Source organism: Bubalus kerabau, chromosome 8 (genome assembly GCF_029407905.1).
Source record: "Bubalus kerabau isolate K-KA32 ecotype Philippines breed swamp buffalo chromosome 8, PCC_UOA_SB_1v2, whole genome shotgun sequence".
NCBI lineage: Eukaryota > Metazoa > Chordata > Mammalia > Artiodactyla > Bovidae > Bubalus > Bubalus kerabau.
In genome coordinates, this window is record NC_073631.1 from 70,067,229 (window position 1) to 70,085,522 (window position 18,294).

An 18,294-nucleotide genomic window follows, 5' to 3' on the forward strand; every position below is an offset into this window, starting at 1 on the left:
TTTAAATCAAGTTCTATAATAAGGCAAAAATGAATAGCATCCAGCAAATGTATGAGAAATTTCAAAGTACCAAATAATCACTGGAGTTCAAAAATTAATTGTGTGATGGAAAATTATAGATTCCATAAATGATACGTTAATGAGTTTGAATCAACACCTAAAATTAATCTCTCAAAGGATGGTTTGTGAGTATTCCAAAGAGAAACACTTGGTGTTTACCAATAGGTTATTTAAAACCAAACAAATTTCATATTCTGATAGGTTAATTGAATTTTCAGATATGGAAAATGCTATTGTTTTAGCATATTTGTATATTAACATGGACCTCATAAAGTTTTGAAGGACCTCAATTTCTTCTTATTTATCTTTTAAGACCTACATGCAGATTTATCCTCTTCTAGAAAGTCTTCTGTAATCCCAGGAGGGAGAGGAGTAGTATATTGTTGCTTCAGTCTATTTGCATATTAATTGGTTTACATCTGTCTTTCTTTCTAGGCTGTAAATTTGAGGAAAGCATGGACCACATTTTTAGCTACTGTTGATTCCTAGTGCTTCTCCTAATGCTTATAATGTATGTTTGCTAAAAGACCAAATGAGTAGATGATAAACTTGACAATAAGAAGGAGTAGCATGAGTTGGCAATGAGTGTTAGATGAGCTTATAAGTAGTCTAACATTGAAACTCAAAGAATTAGTGGATTCGGGACAACCAAAGAGAATTCTCAGTAGTACCTGTGTTTTTGATGTTGTGGATGGCCCTGCTGATGGCATCCTCCCCTCAGAACTGCAGGGTGCAGTTCTGAATCACTGCTGCTGCTGCTGCTGCTGCTGCTGCTGCTGCTAAGGTGCTTCAGTTGTGTCCGACTCTGTGCGACCCCATAGACGGCAGCCCACCAGGCTCCCCTGTCCCTGGGATTCTCCAGGCAAGAACACTGGAGTGGGTTGCCATTTCCTTCTCCAATGCACGAAAGTGAAAAGTGAAAGTGAAGTCGCTCAGTCGTGTCCGACTCCTAGCGACCCCATGGACTGCAGCCCACCAGGCTCCTCCGTCCATGGGATTTTCCAGGCAAGAGTACTGGAGTGGGGTGCCATTGCCTTCTCCTCTGAATCACTGGAGACTCTCAAATAGAGCCTGGATGACTATTAGCTGAGTATAATAAAGAGGAACTTCATATATGTCATTAGGTTTGTATTAAATGGCCTCAACTGTCCCTTCTGTGTATCTAAATTTTTATGATTCTAGAGCAAAGTATACACACACACACACACATACACACGCACACACACACACACAACTTGGTTAGATCCCAAAAATCAAAACCAATACACTCTGGTAAATTTAATAGCATGAACACGTAATAAATAGCACCTTTTCTGGGCTTCCTTAGAACATAAACGTGTTTTTACGAGGTGCACTGCGTGTCCCAAGGCCTCCTGGAAAAGCGAAATGACTCAGCCAGTGCTGTCTTCTGCTCCAGTAAAGCTCTCCGCGGTGGCATTCACTCAACAAATGTTTATTGGGTAGTTAACGGATGCAAGGCTGTGTGCAAGAAGGTGAGCAAGGAACAGTAAGTCATGCCACCCTCCCAATGCCTCTCACTACACATATTTGGTTGATTTACTGTCAGAGCACTTCACACTCCATTAGGAAACAAACAAACAAAAACATCCAATTACTTAGTCATTAGCACTGCCTTTTAAAATAGAAGATGAGAATGCAGAACATTAGATTGGAAGGGCCCTTAGAGACCCAGCACAACCCCTTTATTTCACAGATGGAAGAACAGACTCATGTAATAAAGAACGAGGAGCCTCTCTATATGCTGACGTGGGAAGATCAAATTGTGAAGTGAAACAAGCAAGTTGAAGGACATCGGGTACAGCATAAACCCATTTTCCACAGAAGGGACCAACCACAAAAATGCCTTAATATCAGGCATGTGTATTTTAAACACTTGGAAGGATATGCTTTCCAAAATGGACAGTGGTCAGCAATTGGAAGGGAGGAGTGGAATACGGGGTGAGGATGGTATGTGGTTTATTGGAGATTTTTACTCTCAGCTTTATGTATTTCTCTAATGTTTGTCTTTTATGTAGCTTTGTTTTGCTTTTGTTACAGATACATACACACACGGGTATATGCTGTGTGCGTCTGTGTGTATGTATATACTTTACGAACTTATGTATACAATTTTAAATAGAAAGAAAAAAATCCTGAAAACTTGCAGGCTGAGTCAGGCTTGTTTCTGGGTTCCACTCTGAATGCCCCAGTAACGCTTCCTGTAAAACCTTTGCCAAATTACTGAACCTCCTTGATCTGTGGTTCCTTTGTGTGTGAAATGGGGATAAGAATGGTACCCATTGCTGAGGGCTAAGATGGGATTTGGGAATTCAGGCACAGACCTAGCATGGTAGCTGGCAACATGGCAGGTCTCAATGGTCAGAAGAAACAAGGGCAACATCAATAATGACAGAAATAATTCTCCTTATCACTATTGTCTAGAAGCAGAGCTTGAACAAGAGCCTGTTCTCCTGGGGTCTCCCCATACCATACCCCTCCCCTTTCTCACTGGAGAATTACTTAGGCAGGTGATACTAAGGAAAGAGAAAATGAGCCTGAGGTAATGACAAGTGCCTGCCTTCATGAGGGGAGTCAGATTGATGACTGATGATCAGATAATGAACCCTGTTTCTAAGGAGTCACCGTTAGTGACCAAACATTATTCTTCCCTATCTGTTAATTTTTTGGTGGTAAATGTCATACAATATTAAGCTATAGGATAAACAGTCAAGAACATAATTCATGGAAGTCAACATACTTACCCTTGATGACCAGCTGTGGAAAAAAAGGAAGAAAGGAAAGAAGGATGGAAGGAAAGAGGAAAGGAAAGGAGACAAGGAGTGCCCTGAAGAAAGTCAGAGTCAGAATATCCATCTTTTTTTTTTTTCCCTAAGCATTCCTAAGTGAGTCATGGCAGCTGGCTCTCATAGGTCCTCTCCCGGGGAGAGGCCTCTTTCTATTTTCTCTGACCAATATATCCCTTAGTAGAAAAAGAAATTTGGATTGGCAGGGCTGTGATGAGGGAGTTTGTGTGTGCACTAAATCAACAGCAAAAACTGTTCAAAAGGCAGGCCAGCTAAAGACTTCTGAGGAGATTTTCATTTTAGATACTCACAGTATGATTTCCATATTGGAGGCTGGTATTCTTCAGCATCTAGAATAAAAAAAAGGAATCAATCCATCAGCTTGAATGTCAAACTGCCAACATGTGTCTTCTCTGGGGGAACAATACTGTCAGCAGTCCTCGCCTTCCAGTCCCAAGGGTCCTCTCAGCTCATTTACGGGACAGTTCCAGGCAAGAGGGAGGAATTGGGAAAGGCGACCCTTGTGGACCCAACACCACTTTGTCCAGGTCACTTACCATGACCGAATCAACTGCTTAACCATTTTCATAGAGCCCAGTAAATCAAAAAAGATTTTTAAAGCAATTAACTTGATTGTACCCTCCAGTAATCCTTTCAAACAGTATTTACTTAACTTGGCATAATAAACATATAGTTTATCTCACAGATTCCAATCAGACCTTTAGCCCATTTATTTAGACTTGAGGGCAAGATGCACATTGGAAGTATGTAATATTAAATCTGGGAAGTTGTACCACTCAGCCAACTGAACTCCTAAAATACTAGGTCTGACAGCAGAGACACTGATGATTCAATTGGAATCTCATCATGTCCTTGAATTTACTCCAGTGTGTGACTTAGGAAATTTCCAGAAAACCTCTCAGCAATCAGAAGTGTCAGAGGAAAAGAGTTGCAACAAAATGGAGAGGACGAAACTGTTATTCATCAAACTAGAAGGCAGACAATGGGAGAAAATCTGCTTGTTCAGTCAGCTCAACAATCCCAAGGCTGACAGCTGATTTTATAATTCTGATGGAGTTATTAGAGTCCTCCTGAGCTCATAGCTAAGGTCTTGGTAAAACATACTCCAGCTTAAACAGCCAGAGGGAAAAATCCATTCCCTGACTCACAGAATATTGAGCTGGGGAACTTTGAAGAGTTCTTTTAGTTCAGCTCTTTTCAATGAGGGAACTGTTTTTGCCACCTTGCACGTGTTCGGCATCACTCACCCAGCCTAACGTGCCCCTGTCCTTCTGTTGCTGTCACATACTAAAATTTTATGAAAAGGAATAGAAACTTTCTAATCTCATGCAATAAGACAGTTTGAGAAATTTTCCCCTCCTAAAAAACAAATATGCTTGCTGCTGCTGCTGCTGCTAAGTCGCTTCAGTCGTGTGAGACTCTGTGCTACCACAGAGACGGCAGCCCACCAGGCTCCCCTGTCCCTGGGATTCTCCAGGCAAGAACACTGGAGTGGGTTGCCATTTCCTTCTCCAATGCATGAAAGAAAAAAGTGAAAGTGAAGTCGCTCAGTCGTGTCCGACTCTTAACAACCCCATGGACTGCAGCCCACCAGGCTCCTCCGTCCATGGGATTTTCCAGGCAAGAGTACTGGAATGGGTTGCCATTGCCTTCTCCAATATGCTTACTATACATAAAAAGAAACTGGAGTGGTGAAAATCCCCCAAATCTTATTCAATCACAGTTGTGTAGCTTAAATGAAATTCTTTCACAATTACTTACTCTCTGGGGCCCATCCTATCACAGAGGCAACTAAACACCTCCTAAGACAGTTTCATACAAAAACATCTGGATCGTTAGGCTTACCTAGTCAGGAACCTCTCTATAGATAATCAGCCACATAGACACACACACAAAACAGTGTATTAATAATGGTTTATGTTGTTATGCAAACTTTGTTTGCTAAAAAAAGTGAAACTCCTAATACTTTAGTCAAAGTGGACAATGTAATAGTGAGCTTTTAACCTAAACAAGCAATTAATTTCATCCTATATGTTGTTGCTTAGTCGCTACGTCGTATCTGACTCTTTCAAGACCCATGGACTGTAGCCCTCCTGGCTCCTCTGTTCATAGGATTTTTCAGGCAAGAACACTGGAGTGGGTTGTCATTTTCTTCTCCAGGGAATCTTGTAGACCCAGGGATTGAATCCGTGTCTTCTGCATTGCAGGCGGATTCTTTACCACTGAGCCACCTGGGAAGCCCATCCTATATGTAACACAGACCAATTTTAATGGGTTAATATGGTGTTTGTTTATAAAGAACTCTCAAATAAAATAAATCATATTGCTGAGTTTACAACAAAATTCTAGAACCATCCATACAATACTACCTCACTAGAAAAGCCAGGTCCTATATGTTAAAACACTGATGACACCTTCAAAAATCTTTTTCAAAGATATAGAGCCAATACACACACATACACATACACCAGACTGCATAGTAGTAGGAATTCCTGAGATGTCATCTACCCAAAGATGTCTTTATTATTTTAGATGAGATTTACTCTATAAGCTAAGTAGAACCCCCAGACCAAGAAGTGGTCAAGAATATTCAGAACTGAAAAGTGTATCTTTCTACATGCTGAGGGAAGTTCCCCTCTAAATAAGTAGTCTCCTTAATTCAGGTTTCAGATACTCAACTTGGATCTCCTAAAGGGCTTCTTATCTGAAGTTAGAAGTTTGGATTAAATGGCCTCTCACTGCTCATTTCAGTCTTGCTCTGTGAAAAACCTAGAATTTTCACCTGAAATATTGGCTCCTATCCTTTAATTGCCAAATTCAGGCTGAAATTGAAGAAAGTAGGGAAAACCTCTAGACCATTCAGGTACGACCTAAATCAAATCCCTTATGATTATACAGTGGAAGTGAGAAATAGATTTAAGGGACTAGATCTGATAGATAGAGTGCCTGATGAACTATGGACGGAGGTTCGTGACATTGTACAGGAGACAGGGATCAAGACCACCCCCATGGAAAAGAAATGCAAAAAAGCAAAATGGCTGTCTGGGGAGGTCTTACAAATAGCTGTGAAACACATGTATACCTGTGACAGATTCATTTTGATATTTGGCAAAACTAATACAATTATGTAAAGTTTAAAAATAAAATAAAATTTAAAAAAAAAAATAAATAAATAAAAAGGGAAAAAAAAAAAAAAAGAGAGAAGTGAAAAACAGAGGAGAAAAGGAAAGATATAAGCATCTGAATGAAGAGTTCCAAAGAAGAGCAAGAAGAGATAAGAAAGCCTTCCTCAGCAATCAATGCAAAGAAATAGAAGAAAACAACAGAATGGGAAAGACTAGAGATCTCTTCAAGAAAATTAGAGATACCAAGGGAATATTTCATGCAAAGATGGGCTTGATAAAGGACAGAAATGGTATGGACCCAACAGAAGCAGAAGATATTAAGAAGAGGTGGCAAGAATACACAGAAGAACTCTACAAAAAAGATCTTCATGACCCAGATAATCACAATGGTGTGATCACTCACCTACAGCCAGACATCCTGGAATGTGAAGTCAAGTAGGCCTTAGAAAGCATCACTATGAACAAAGCTAGTGGAGGTGATGGAATTCCAGTTGAGCTATTTCAAATCCTGAAAGATGATGCTGTAAAAGTGCTGCACTCAATATGCCAGCAAATTTGGAAAACTCAGCAGTGGCCACAGGACTGGAAAAGGTCAGTTTTCATTCCAATCCCAAAGAAAGGCCATGCCAAAGAATGCTCAAACTACCGCACAATTGCACTCATCTCACATGCTAGTAAAGTAATGCTCAAAATTCTCCAAGCCAGGCTTCAGCAATACATGAACTGTGAACTTCCAGATGTTCAACCTGGTTTTAGAAAAGGCAGAGGAACCAGAGATCAAATTGCCAACATCCGCTGGATCATGGAAAAAGCAAGAGAGTTTCAGAAAAACATCTATTTCTGCTTTATTGACTATGCCAAAGCCTTTGACTGTGTGGATCACAACAAACTGTGGAAAATTCTGAAAGAGATGGGAATACCAGACCACCTGACCTGCCTTTTGAGAAACCTATATGCAGGTCAGGAAGCAACAGTTAGAACTGGACATAGAACAACACATTGGTTCCAAATAGGAAAAGGAGTTCGTCAAGGTTGTATATTGTCACCCTGCTTATTTAACTTATATGCAGAATACATCATGAGAAACGCTGGGCTGGAAGAAGCACAAGCTGGAATCAAGATTGTCGGGAGAAATATCAATAACCTCAGATATGCAGATGACACCATCCTTATGGCAGAAAGTGAAGAGAAACTCAAAAGCCTCTTGATGAAAGTGAAAGTGGAGAGTGAAAAAGTTGGCTTAAAGCTCAACATTCAGAAAACAAAGATCATGGCATCCGGTCCCATCACTTCATGGCAAATAGACTGGGAAACAGTGTCAGACTTTATTTTTCTGGGCTCCAAGATCACTGCAGATGGTGACTGCAGCCATGAAATTAAAAGACGCTTACTCCTTGGAAGGAAAGTTATGACAAACCTAGATAGCATATTGAAAAGCAGAGACATCACTTTGCCAACAAAGGTCCGTCTAGTCAAGGCTATGGTTTTTCCAGTGGTCATGTATGGATGTGAAAGTTGGACTGTGAAGAAAGCTGAGTGCCAAAGAATTGATGCTTTTGAACTATGGTGTTGGAGAAGACTCTTGAGAGTCCCTTGGACTGCAAGGAGATCCAACCAGTCCATTCTAAAGGAGATCAGTCCTGGGTGTTCTTTGGAAGGAATGATGCTAAAGCTGAAACTCCAATACTTTGGCCACCTCAAGCGAAGAGTTGACTCATTGGAAGAGACTCTGATGCTGGGAGGGGTTGGGGGCAGGAGGAAAAGGGGACGACAGAGGATGAGATGGCTGGATGGCATCACCGACTCGATGGACATGAGTTTGAGTGAACTCCGGGAGTTGGGGATGGACAGGGAGGCCTGGTGTGCTGCAATTCATGGGGTTGCAAAGAGTCGGACACGACTGAACTGAACTGATCCTTTAAACTTGCATTTAGCCTTCCCTACACATAAACACTTAATCCCTTTTGGATTGCTCCTTGCTGGCAATGTCACATAGAGGTGAAGAAAGCTGTCCATAGAGACTGGATATCATAATGCTGCCTTGTTTAAAAATCCTCCATTGTCTCTCATCTGCATTTGGAATAAAATACAAACATTATGGGTTTCCATGATGGCTCAGCTGTTAAGAATCCGCATGCAATGCAAGAGATACAGGAGATGTGGGTCGATCCCTGGGTCAGGAAAATCCCCTGGAGGAGGGCATGGCAACCTACTCCAGTATTCTTGCCTGGAGAATTCCACAGACAAAGGAGCCTGGCATGCTATACAGTCCATAGACTCGCAAAGAGTCTGTCATGACTGAGTGACTGAGCACATATACATACAAACATTATACTGTGGGCTCCAGTCCTGCCCTCCTCTTCACTCTACTGCAGGCATTTCCCTGCGTTTCACGTATTATCCAATCATACTGGTCTTCTCTCTTTTCCCAGAACAAGCCAAGCCAAGGCAAGGCCCCTGGCCTTTGCTCCTGTGGGACCTCCAAGTAAAAATTCTCCTCTAACAGACTTTTATATGGCTGACTTGCTCTATCTTGTGGGGTTCCACTGAAATTTCACCTCCCAGGGGTAGTCTTTGCCAATCTTACGTAAAACAGCCTTCTCCCACCTCCCACTCTCCTGCATAGCACTTATTACCATCAGAAATTATTTATTGATTTGTTGGCTTGTTATTACTGGCCTCATCCCAGTATTAGCTAAACTCCACACAAGCAGGAATTTTGCCTCATTCACTTAGGCCTCACTGACCCTTAAGAAGGTTGCATGGCATATAATGGACATTCAAAAAGCATGTGCTAAATAAATGAATGAATTCTTGGGGCTCAGACTGTACCTCTGACAACTACTGGCTGAATGACATGAAGCAGGTTACTCGACTTTTTTTCAGTTCAGTTCTGTCGCTCAGTTGTTTCCAACTCTTTGTGACCCCATGGACTGCTGCACGCCAGGCCTCCCTGTCCACAACTAACTCCCAGAGTTTACTCAAACTCATGTCCATTGAGTCAGTGATGCCATCCAACCATCTCATCCTCTGTCGTCCCCTTCTCCTCCTGTCTTCAATCTTTCCCAGCATCCGGGTCTTTTCAAATGAGTCAGTTCTTTGCATTAGGTGGCCAAAGTATTTGAGTTTCAGTTTCAGCATCAGTCCTTCCAATGAATGTTCAGGACTGATTTCCTTTAGGATGGACTGGTTAGATCTCCTTGCAGTCCAAGTGACTCTCAAGAGTCTTCTCCAACACCACAATTCAAAAGCATCAATTCTTTGGCTCTCAGCTTTCTCTATACTCCAACTCTCACATCCATACATGACTACTGGAAAAATCATAGCTCGGACTAGATGGGCCTTTGTTGGTCTCTGCTTTTGAATATGTTGTCTAGGTTGGTCATAACTTTTCTTCCAAGGAGCAAGCATCTTTTAATTTCATGGCTGCAGTCACCATCTGCAGCGATTTTGGAGCCCAAAACAATAAAGTCTGTCACTGTTTCTACTGTTTCCCCATCTACTTTCCATGAAGTGATGGGACCAGATGCCATGATCTTAGTTTTCTGAATGTTGAGTTTTAAGCCAACTTCTTTTAAGAGCCTCCAATACTCATCTTTATTAAACCAAAAAATAAATGTACCTACCATAAAACTGATTGCTTGTGTTTATCGTGACAATTAAATGATTTAATATATATAAAGTTCCTGGGACAGAGCCTGGCAAATAGCAAGTCCTCCATGAAGCCCCACTAATGCTTTTGTGTTGTCATGGTTACATCACCCTGTCCTGATTCTTCCCAGGTAAACTCAGGCTCATGTCTCCTCTCCCTTGGCCACAGTCAGTAACTATCTGTATTCTTGCCCCCAGATCTGGAGGCTGTAATTAAGCTCCAGTGCTGTTGTCATGGAAGGTTTTTCTTTCTCATAAAAGAATCCAAAGTGAGAGGCCATTTGTCATGCTTCAGTGGAGCAGCTATAATTACCTTGGTCTTAGAGATTCATTTCACAAGCCACTAAAGTGCAGTTAGGAGGTTTTCATCAAGCAACAAGGCACAAAATATTTTTAATTTGTTGAAACAAATCTTTAGCTGCCTTCAACACTGTCCCACCAACATCACATTTGCCCCAATTTCACACCGTATTTTTTAAAAATCTGCCATATTCTTAAATAGCCTGATACCATATATTTTTTAAAAACTGAAATAGGTTTTCTAGGTCATTGAGTTCACCTTCCTCATTTGGCAAATGAGGAAAACGAAATGAGAAGGATGAAGTGGCTTTCTCAAGGTCATAAAATAAGTCAGAGGAAGAGGTGGGATTAGAGCAGGGAGCTCTGCCCTCCAGCCTCTGACACATTGTCATCCTTGCCAGGAAATCCACCCTAATTTACATAAACTGATAGCAAGAAAAAAAAATTATATAACAGGCTTGATTCTGCAATTCTTGTGAATCTCGGAAGAAAAAATAAAATAGAAAGAAAAGCAGTCATATGAGTCAGACAGAAAAAGACAAATATCATATGATATCACTTACATGTGGAATCTATTAAAATAATACAAATGCACTTATTTACAAAACAGAAACAGACTCACAGACTTACTTAGAAAACAAGCTTACAGTTAACAGAGGGGAAAGGTGAGGGAGGAGGGATAAATTTTAGGATACTGGAATTAACATACATAGTATGAATTAATATACATACTACTGTACATAAAATAGATAACTGGCAGGACCCGACAGTATAGGACAGAGAACTCTACCCAGTACTCTGTAATAACCAATTTGGAAAAGAACCTGGAAAAGAATGGATATATGTATATTACATTACAGATTTGACCCTACAATTCTTGTGAAGCTTATATATATGTATCTGTATAACTAAATCATTTTGCTGTACATGTGAAACTAACACAACATTGTAAGTCAACTACATGCCAATATAAAATAAAACTAAAAAACAATAAAAAGAAAATTGATACCAAGTCAACTGTGGACATTATTCCATCAATACACATACCCCATCTAATAGGGCTTCCCTTGTGGCTCAGTCAGTAAGAAATCCACCTGCAATGCAGGAGACCCAGGTTCGATCCCTGGCTTGGGAAGATCCCTGGAGATGGAAATGGATGGCAACCCACTCCAATATTCTTGCCTGGAGAATCCCATGGACAGAGGAGCCTGGAAGGCTACAGTCCATTGAGTTGCAAAGAGTCAGACATCACTGAAGCAACTGAGCACGCAGCTAATAGTTAAATCCAGGAGATGCAAGATACAGGAAGTACTGAAAACAAAAGCCATTATGTTTTGAGTAAGGGTATCATTTTATTGAACATTTTAGAGAAATAGACATAATGCAGAAGGAGGAAGTAGAACCAAAAAAATTCCTTGTTCTAAGAAAAAAAAACTATCATTGAACCCAGATGGACAGTTAAATTTTTCAAAAGGTCAGAGAGGCTTAAAAAACAAATTGCTTAAAAACTCTGACAAATAGGTATCCAACTTTAAAAACTATGTAGCCTTTTGTACTCAGCAATTCTATTCATGTGAATTCAGCCTAAGGTAGAAACTGAACATGTGTACAAACATGAATATATGAACAAAGTGTTCCCTGCTGCTTTGGGTACAGCGGTGAATCTAATAACCCAGAAAGGAGTGGTAAAATAAATTACCACATGCCATAGCGATGAAATGATGGTGCTGGTCCGAGGTCTGTGGTCCACAGCATGGTCTCTAGAGCTAGACAAGGTTCAAAACCCTAACTCTGTTACTTACTAGCTGTGTGACCTTACACAAGTTATCTCATCTCTCTGTCCTTTAGTTTTTAAGTCTATAGAATGACAGTAATAATACTATCCAACATACAGCATGTTGTAAAGATAGGATGGTTTGTCTGGACTGAGTAAACTCTATCTTTGCTCACATTATTATCTTTCCTTAATGACACAGAAAAATATTCATGCTATGCTATGTACTAAACAAATGAGGTCACAGAATAATTTAATAAATATCCAACTTTAAGAAAAATATAAGTAATTATAGATATCAGTTCAGTTCAGTCACTCAGTCATGTCTGACTCTTTGCGACCCCATAGACTGTAGCACACCAGACTTCCCTGTCCGTCACCAACTCCTGGAGCTTACTCAAACTCATGTCCATTGCATTGGTGATGCCGTCCAACCATCTCATCTTCTGTTGTTCCCTTCTCCTCCCACCTTCAATCTTTCCCAGCATCAGGGTCTTTTCCAATGAGTTGGTTCTTCGTATCAGGTGGCCAAATCAATTATATACATAGAAATGTTTTATTTATAAGACTATAAACCTAACTGTTAACAGTTGCTACACCTGGTAGTGAAAACACAGGGGATTTCTAATTTTCTCTTCTTTTGTCCACCTGTATTTCCTAATTTTATGTTCATATTGCTTGTACAAAAATTAACACGTATGAGAAATAATTGCTAGGTGGTTTTTCTTTTTGAACATGCTCTCTAAATAAATTAAGCACAAGTGAAAAGGCCTAACAAAAAATAATTCCTATAATAACACATGCAGCATGAACAGTATTTGTCCAGGAGGAGCTAAGGATGAAGACAAAAGAAAAGACTTTTCAGGGCTTCTCAAAGACTAAGCCCCATTCCCTTGGCTCTCTTAAAAATTCTGTGAAATAAATGTTAATGAGGAATTCTAAGCAAGTTGACAATATGCTCATTAAAGAGGGATGGGAAAGAGAAAAAAGATATAGATGCTTAGAAAACTATCAAAACCTTACAAAAATAGGTAAGACCACCACACAAATGAAATAATCTATAAAGACTAGAACATATGAAACAAAGGAAAGAAAAGTTGGTTTAAAGGGCCTGGAGATACAGGTTAATAGAAACAGTCTTAAGAAAACCTTATGTGCCGAAGTAACTAAACCCTGAAAAGACAGAACTGCCATTGTGAACTGTGGGGGAAGATGGGGAATTCTGGAATCAACACATGCCAGGGGCAATTAAGAGTGCCATTAAAAAGTCATCTTTCTAGATCAAGAGCATGACAAAAAATAATTTCATATGTCTCCTAAAATACACAGCATGTTGAAAAGCAGAAAAACCCCAACAATTTTAAAAAATGTTTATTTTAGAAAGTTCCTAACCTCTGAAAAAAAGCACCATAAATAGACTTATGTGAATCCTTCCAGATTTTGTCCTGTAAATGGCTAGAATAGAGTTTATAGAAATGGTCTCATATCATATATGGGCTTACCAGGTAGCTCAGTGGGTAAAGAATCCACCTGCAATGCAGGAGACATAGAGACACGAGTTTGATCCCTGGGTTGGGACGATCCCCTCGAGGAGAACAGAGCAACCCACTCCAGTATTCTTGCCTGGGGAATCCCATGGACAGAGGAGCCCGGTGGGCTACAGTCCATAGGGTCACAAAGAGTCGGACATGTCTGAAGAAGCTGGCATGCAGCATATCATATATAGTATCCTGCAATCAGTTTTTGCATTTACTGATCTTTCTTAAGCATTTTTTTCCATGTCAGTACATATAGATCATGGTTTCCTTTTTAAAAGCCGAGGCTTGGTCTTCCATTATATCTGTGTACCAGAATACCAAAATGCATTTAATTCACTTCTGTAAACATTTCCAACTGGTGGATATTTGAGTTATTTTCAATGTTTTGAAACAATGCTGCAATGATAGGTTATAGGCATAGTTTAGATTCTGGAAAGTTGAATTTCTGGCTGAAGGGTGTATTTTTGATTTTCAAAGATATTGTGAAAATGGCTTTCAAAAAGGTGTGTCAATTAGAATTCTTGGTCATTTGTGACAAAATGCCTACTGTTCCAAATCCTCACCAAACACTGGCAGTTATCAATATATATTTTAATTTTTGATGCCTTTAGACTCAACTAGGGGGGACTTCCCTGGTGGTTCAGTGGTCAAGATTTCATCTTCCAATACTGGGGGGAGCAGGTTTGCTCCCTGGTTGGGGAGCTAAGATCCCATATGTGTCGAGGCCAAAAAACCAAAACCTAAAACAGAAGTAATGGCGTAACAAATTCAACAAAGACCAAAAATGATCCACATAAAAACATATATCTCAAAAAAAGAGACTCAATTAGAAAAATATACAAATGAAATTAACTGTGTTTGCAGAGAAGCAAACACCTGCACAGAATGCTCCTGGGAATGAGCCTGTGAAAACATATGGCCGAGGAGTAAGACAAAAACACACTAATCCCCCACGTTTTTGCTACCCCCGCCCCCATTTTGGTGACTGCAGCTGGAAGGTTATATTCTTCTAAGCATTTTCAGCTCCAGAAATACGTTGGTTTGAGGAGCAAGTGCAAAGGAATTTGGGGACTGATTAATGAAGAAAAATTAGAGAATGCCATGTGCTACACTTGGGTAAGTGACAACTAAAGAGGAAATACCTGTAAACATCCAGGAGAGCCAGACTCTTTTGCTTGGCTCAGTGGAGGATGACTAGACTCACAGAAACACAGAAGCAGGGGCTTTGGAAAACAAGAGGAGTGAAAGGTTCACCGACTTCAAGAATGATCTACCAAGGAGGTTGGAGATGACCCACCCTTCAGAATATGTCAGACAAAGCTGCCTATATTGCATCAGGGGGATCATTTGGGAGGTAGAGGGTGGAAGAACTGGGTCCCTCCCTCTGCCATCCCCTTGCCCAGAAGAGCCAGGTCTCTGCTGTCACTTTTGATTTATGGATGCACACATTTGCAAATGGGCTGCAGTTCATGGACTTTTTCCAAGGAAGTTGGGTGGGAACAGGTTTTTCAATCAGCCATGGGACAGCTACACACTGATATGACAGTTCAGAATTTGTGGAGTGATTAGTTTAATGGGCCCAGAATGGGTTGGGATCCAAATGAAAGCAAACAAGCACAGCCCAAGGAGTATGCTATATTTCTGCACACGCTGCAACATGTCCTTCACACACAGACACACACAGTGCCCAAGCTTGGGTCTTGGGAAGTGTGTGAAGGGCCAAAGCATGCAGCCTGCGGCTATGGTCTTGTCAAGCCATTCCAGCCAATGGTGTCACGGCTGAGCGGTGGGATGACCTGAAGAGCATCCTAACTGCCACCAAACATTGAGATGTCAAGGCTGCTACGGAGCTTCCTTGCTGTCACACTGGCTGAGGAATATACAGAAATGTGTTCTAACACTTGTCACCTGCACAGGCCCCTTGCATTCCCCAGAGAAATCAGACATCCATGTATTTGCTTTGAAAAATGCTGCCTGTGGTAAGGAATGAGGGCCTGGTGTGCATGTGTTCCTTTCGTTTCAGGGATTTTTGTAACTGATTTAGCCCTACTTGCAGAGAATGGTTAATAAGATATATTCTGGAAATTATTGATGGGCCCACAGGCTGGGCCCCAAGGCCAAGGCTAAGCTGAGATTTTCTGAAGATGATGAAGCCATCCACTGAGGGCCCTGGGCTGGAGTTTATGGTCACTAGAGGGCACCAGGGCCACACGGAGCTTCAGGGCCCCTTCGTATGCAGAGGCAGGAGGAGACGCTCCTTTTCAACAGGTATTTATTGAATATACACAGTGAGACAAGCCCTGGGCATGCCTCTGTGAACAAGGCAGGTAGGGCTTCATGCTCTGCGTGATCTGGACCCTGGCCCTTGCCCTGGTCATCTCATCTGTCTCCTCTCTTGCCCACTACTCCAGCCTTTCTTTTGTTTTTCATTTGTATCAAAGTATAGTTGATTTACCGTGCTGTGTTAGTTACTGCTGCACAGCAAAGTGATTTAGTTATACATAGGCTTCCCTGGTGCCTCAGATGGTAAAAAAATCTGCCTACAATACAGGAGACCCAGGTTTGATCTCTGGGACCAGAAGACTCCCTGGAGAAGAGAATGGCTACCCACTCCAGTATTCGTGCCTGCAGAATTCCATGGACAGAGAAACCTGGTGGGCTACAGTTCATACGGTTCCAAAGAGTCAGACACAATTGTGACTAATACTTTCATATATATATATATATATATACTTTTTAAAAAAATATTCATTTTCAATAAGGTTTACCATAGGATATTGAAAACAGTTCCCTGTGCTATACAGAAGGACCTTATTGTTTCAGCCTCTCTTTTGATCCTTGAATATCCATCCAGATCATTCTAGTCTTAGCGATGTTATACATTCTCTTTCCTCTGATTTTCACATGGCCGGCTTCATTATTATTTGGATCTCAGTTTAGATGTTCTGGCTCCTCAGGGACATCTTCTATACCATTCAACCCAAAGTTGTCTCTTGGATGCCTTTTTTTAACTCTTGGCAGAGCCTCTTTATTATCAGATTTTTAAAAATTATGTGCTTATGTATTTCTTTGTTTGTATTTGGAGACAAAAGTATAGGCCAGCCTAGACAGACCTACTTATGAGAGCAAGAACCTCATGTATCTTGTTCTCTGATGCCTGAGTAACCCTCACCTTTGATGAATTTTTAAAAGGCACCCATTTCAGGCAGGTGCATGACTTGGCCACTGGACAACACCTGTGTGTGAAGAAGAGGCTTCCTCCAGGAGACAGAACCCTGAGTCAGAGCACAGGCCTGGCAAGGGAAGCCCAGGTTGCATTCTGCCTTCACTCATCCCCTTGACTGGGCACCAAAAGCATGACTGGAATGGCCTGACCAGAATGGCCCTGACTGTGGTATCCCAGGATATAGCAGGTGCTCAATAAAGCACTGGTTAAGTGAAAGGCAAATTTGTTTCATGACTCAAAACAGGGATACAAAGAAATAAGGAGGCAACCCAACAGCAAGAGAGTATATAAGAGGAGTATCTAGCAGAACTTCCCAAACATCAGAAGCCTGAATAGGGCCTGGGCCAGTTATATCTGGCTTTGAGCAGCTCTGTCCAGGACTCCTAGAGAAGTGGAGTCAAACAGCAAGACCTAGCAAGACTGAGAGAATCATAAGTAACTTCCAGTACATTAAGCCTAGTCAAAGAGGTATGCGATCACCTAGATATCTACTCACAGCACCCATGGCAAGCAGTGCCTTGTGAACAAATGGGCTCATAGATCATGACTGTTAGCCAAGGTGTGGCCTGTCAAGACCAGAAGCAAGACAGAACATGGCCCTGACAGCTAGAAGTGGTTCAGACTCCTGACTGAAACAGAGAGAATATATGTGTGTGTGTGTGTGTGTGTATGTGTTTCAGAGAGGCTGGGGATAAAATTAAAGAGGCAAGCAGGGACCAGATAATTAAGGGCTTTTAAAATCATGCTAAGGGCTTGCCCTTATTCTAGAAGGAAGGGGAAATATAAGCAAGCAGGAGGCAGCTACCAGTTTGTATTTTAGAAAGATCACTCCAACTGCAGTGTGAAGTCAAACTGGAGGAAGAGAAGATGAGAGGGAGAGAGGTAAGCAGGGTGGGGACCAATCAGGGAGCTGGGTCACAACCTAAGCAGGCTGGACACTAATGGTTGGAATTCTAACGGCGGCAGTGGAGATGGAGAAAATGGAATGGGTTTGGAAGATGCTGAGGAGACAGAATCTACAGGACTTGGTGATAAAGTGGATGTAAACAGAGAAGGAGAGGAGGAAAAATGACTTCTGATGGAAGAAGATGAATGGTTTTTGGCACAGGGAGCTGGATGGATAGTGATGCCATTCACAGAAATAGGGCAGACCAGAGGAGAAGCAGGTTTGGCAGATGGCGATGCACACGGCTTTTCCCTGTTGGAAAGAGACATGTATGGGACAGCCAAGTGAGCCTATCTAAGGGGCCTGGAGTTCAGAAGAGAGATCTGGCCAAGAGATCTGGAAACGGAAGCCCCAACATACAGATGGCGACTGCAGTCACCAAAGTAGTTGATGGAACAAGGCCTTTGACAGAAATCTCCAGGAACATCAACATTTAAGGGTTGAGAAGAAACAGAGAGTAAGTAGAGACCCAAGAGATAAGAGAGAAAGCATGAGATGAGGCAACAAAAAAGATTTTTAAAAGGAGAAGTGGTCAAATGTACCAGAAGCTGTTCACATGAGATAAGCCTGAGGAGGACTCACTGCTTCAGCAGCAAGTAGTTTATATGACCTTGCAGAAGACTGTGGGCAGAAGCCACAGTTAAGTAAGATGAGGGTGAATGCAAGTTGAGAAAACTGAACTTGTGAGTATGAACAACTCCTTTTGAGAGGTGTGGCAGTGACATGGGGGCAAAAATATCTTTCCAATAAAGGGGGACCGTGATCAAGAGAGATAAAGAAACATTCACCATCTCTCCTGAGACCTGACATACGTCGACATACGTCAAACTTATGTTGGGATTTGGCACA

General features: G+C 41.4%; 1 protein-coding gene across 1 annotated transcript in view; it reads right to left on the reverse strand.

Moving 5' to 3' along the window:
• Window positions 1-18,294, reverse strand: part of CHN2 (chimerin 2) — a 338,827-nt gene that overhangs the window by 171,236 nt on the left and 149,297 nt on the right. Inside the window, exon 2 of the mRNA XM_055590490.1 lies at window positions 3,176-3,214. Coding sequence (XP_055446465.1) covers window positions 3,176-3,214 — 39 coding nt within the window. The remainder of the gene's footprint in view (window positions 1-3,175; window positions 3,215-18,294) is intronic.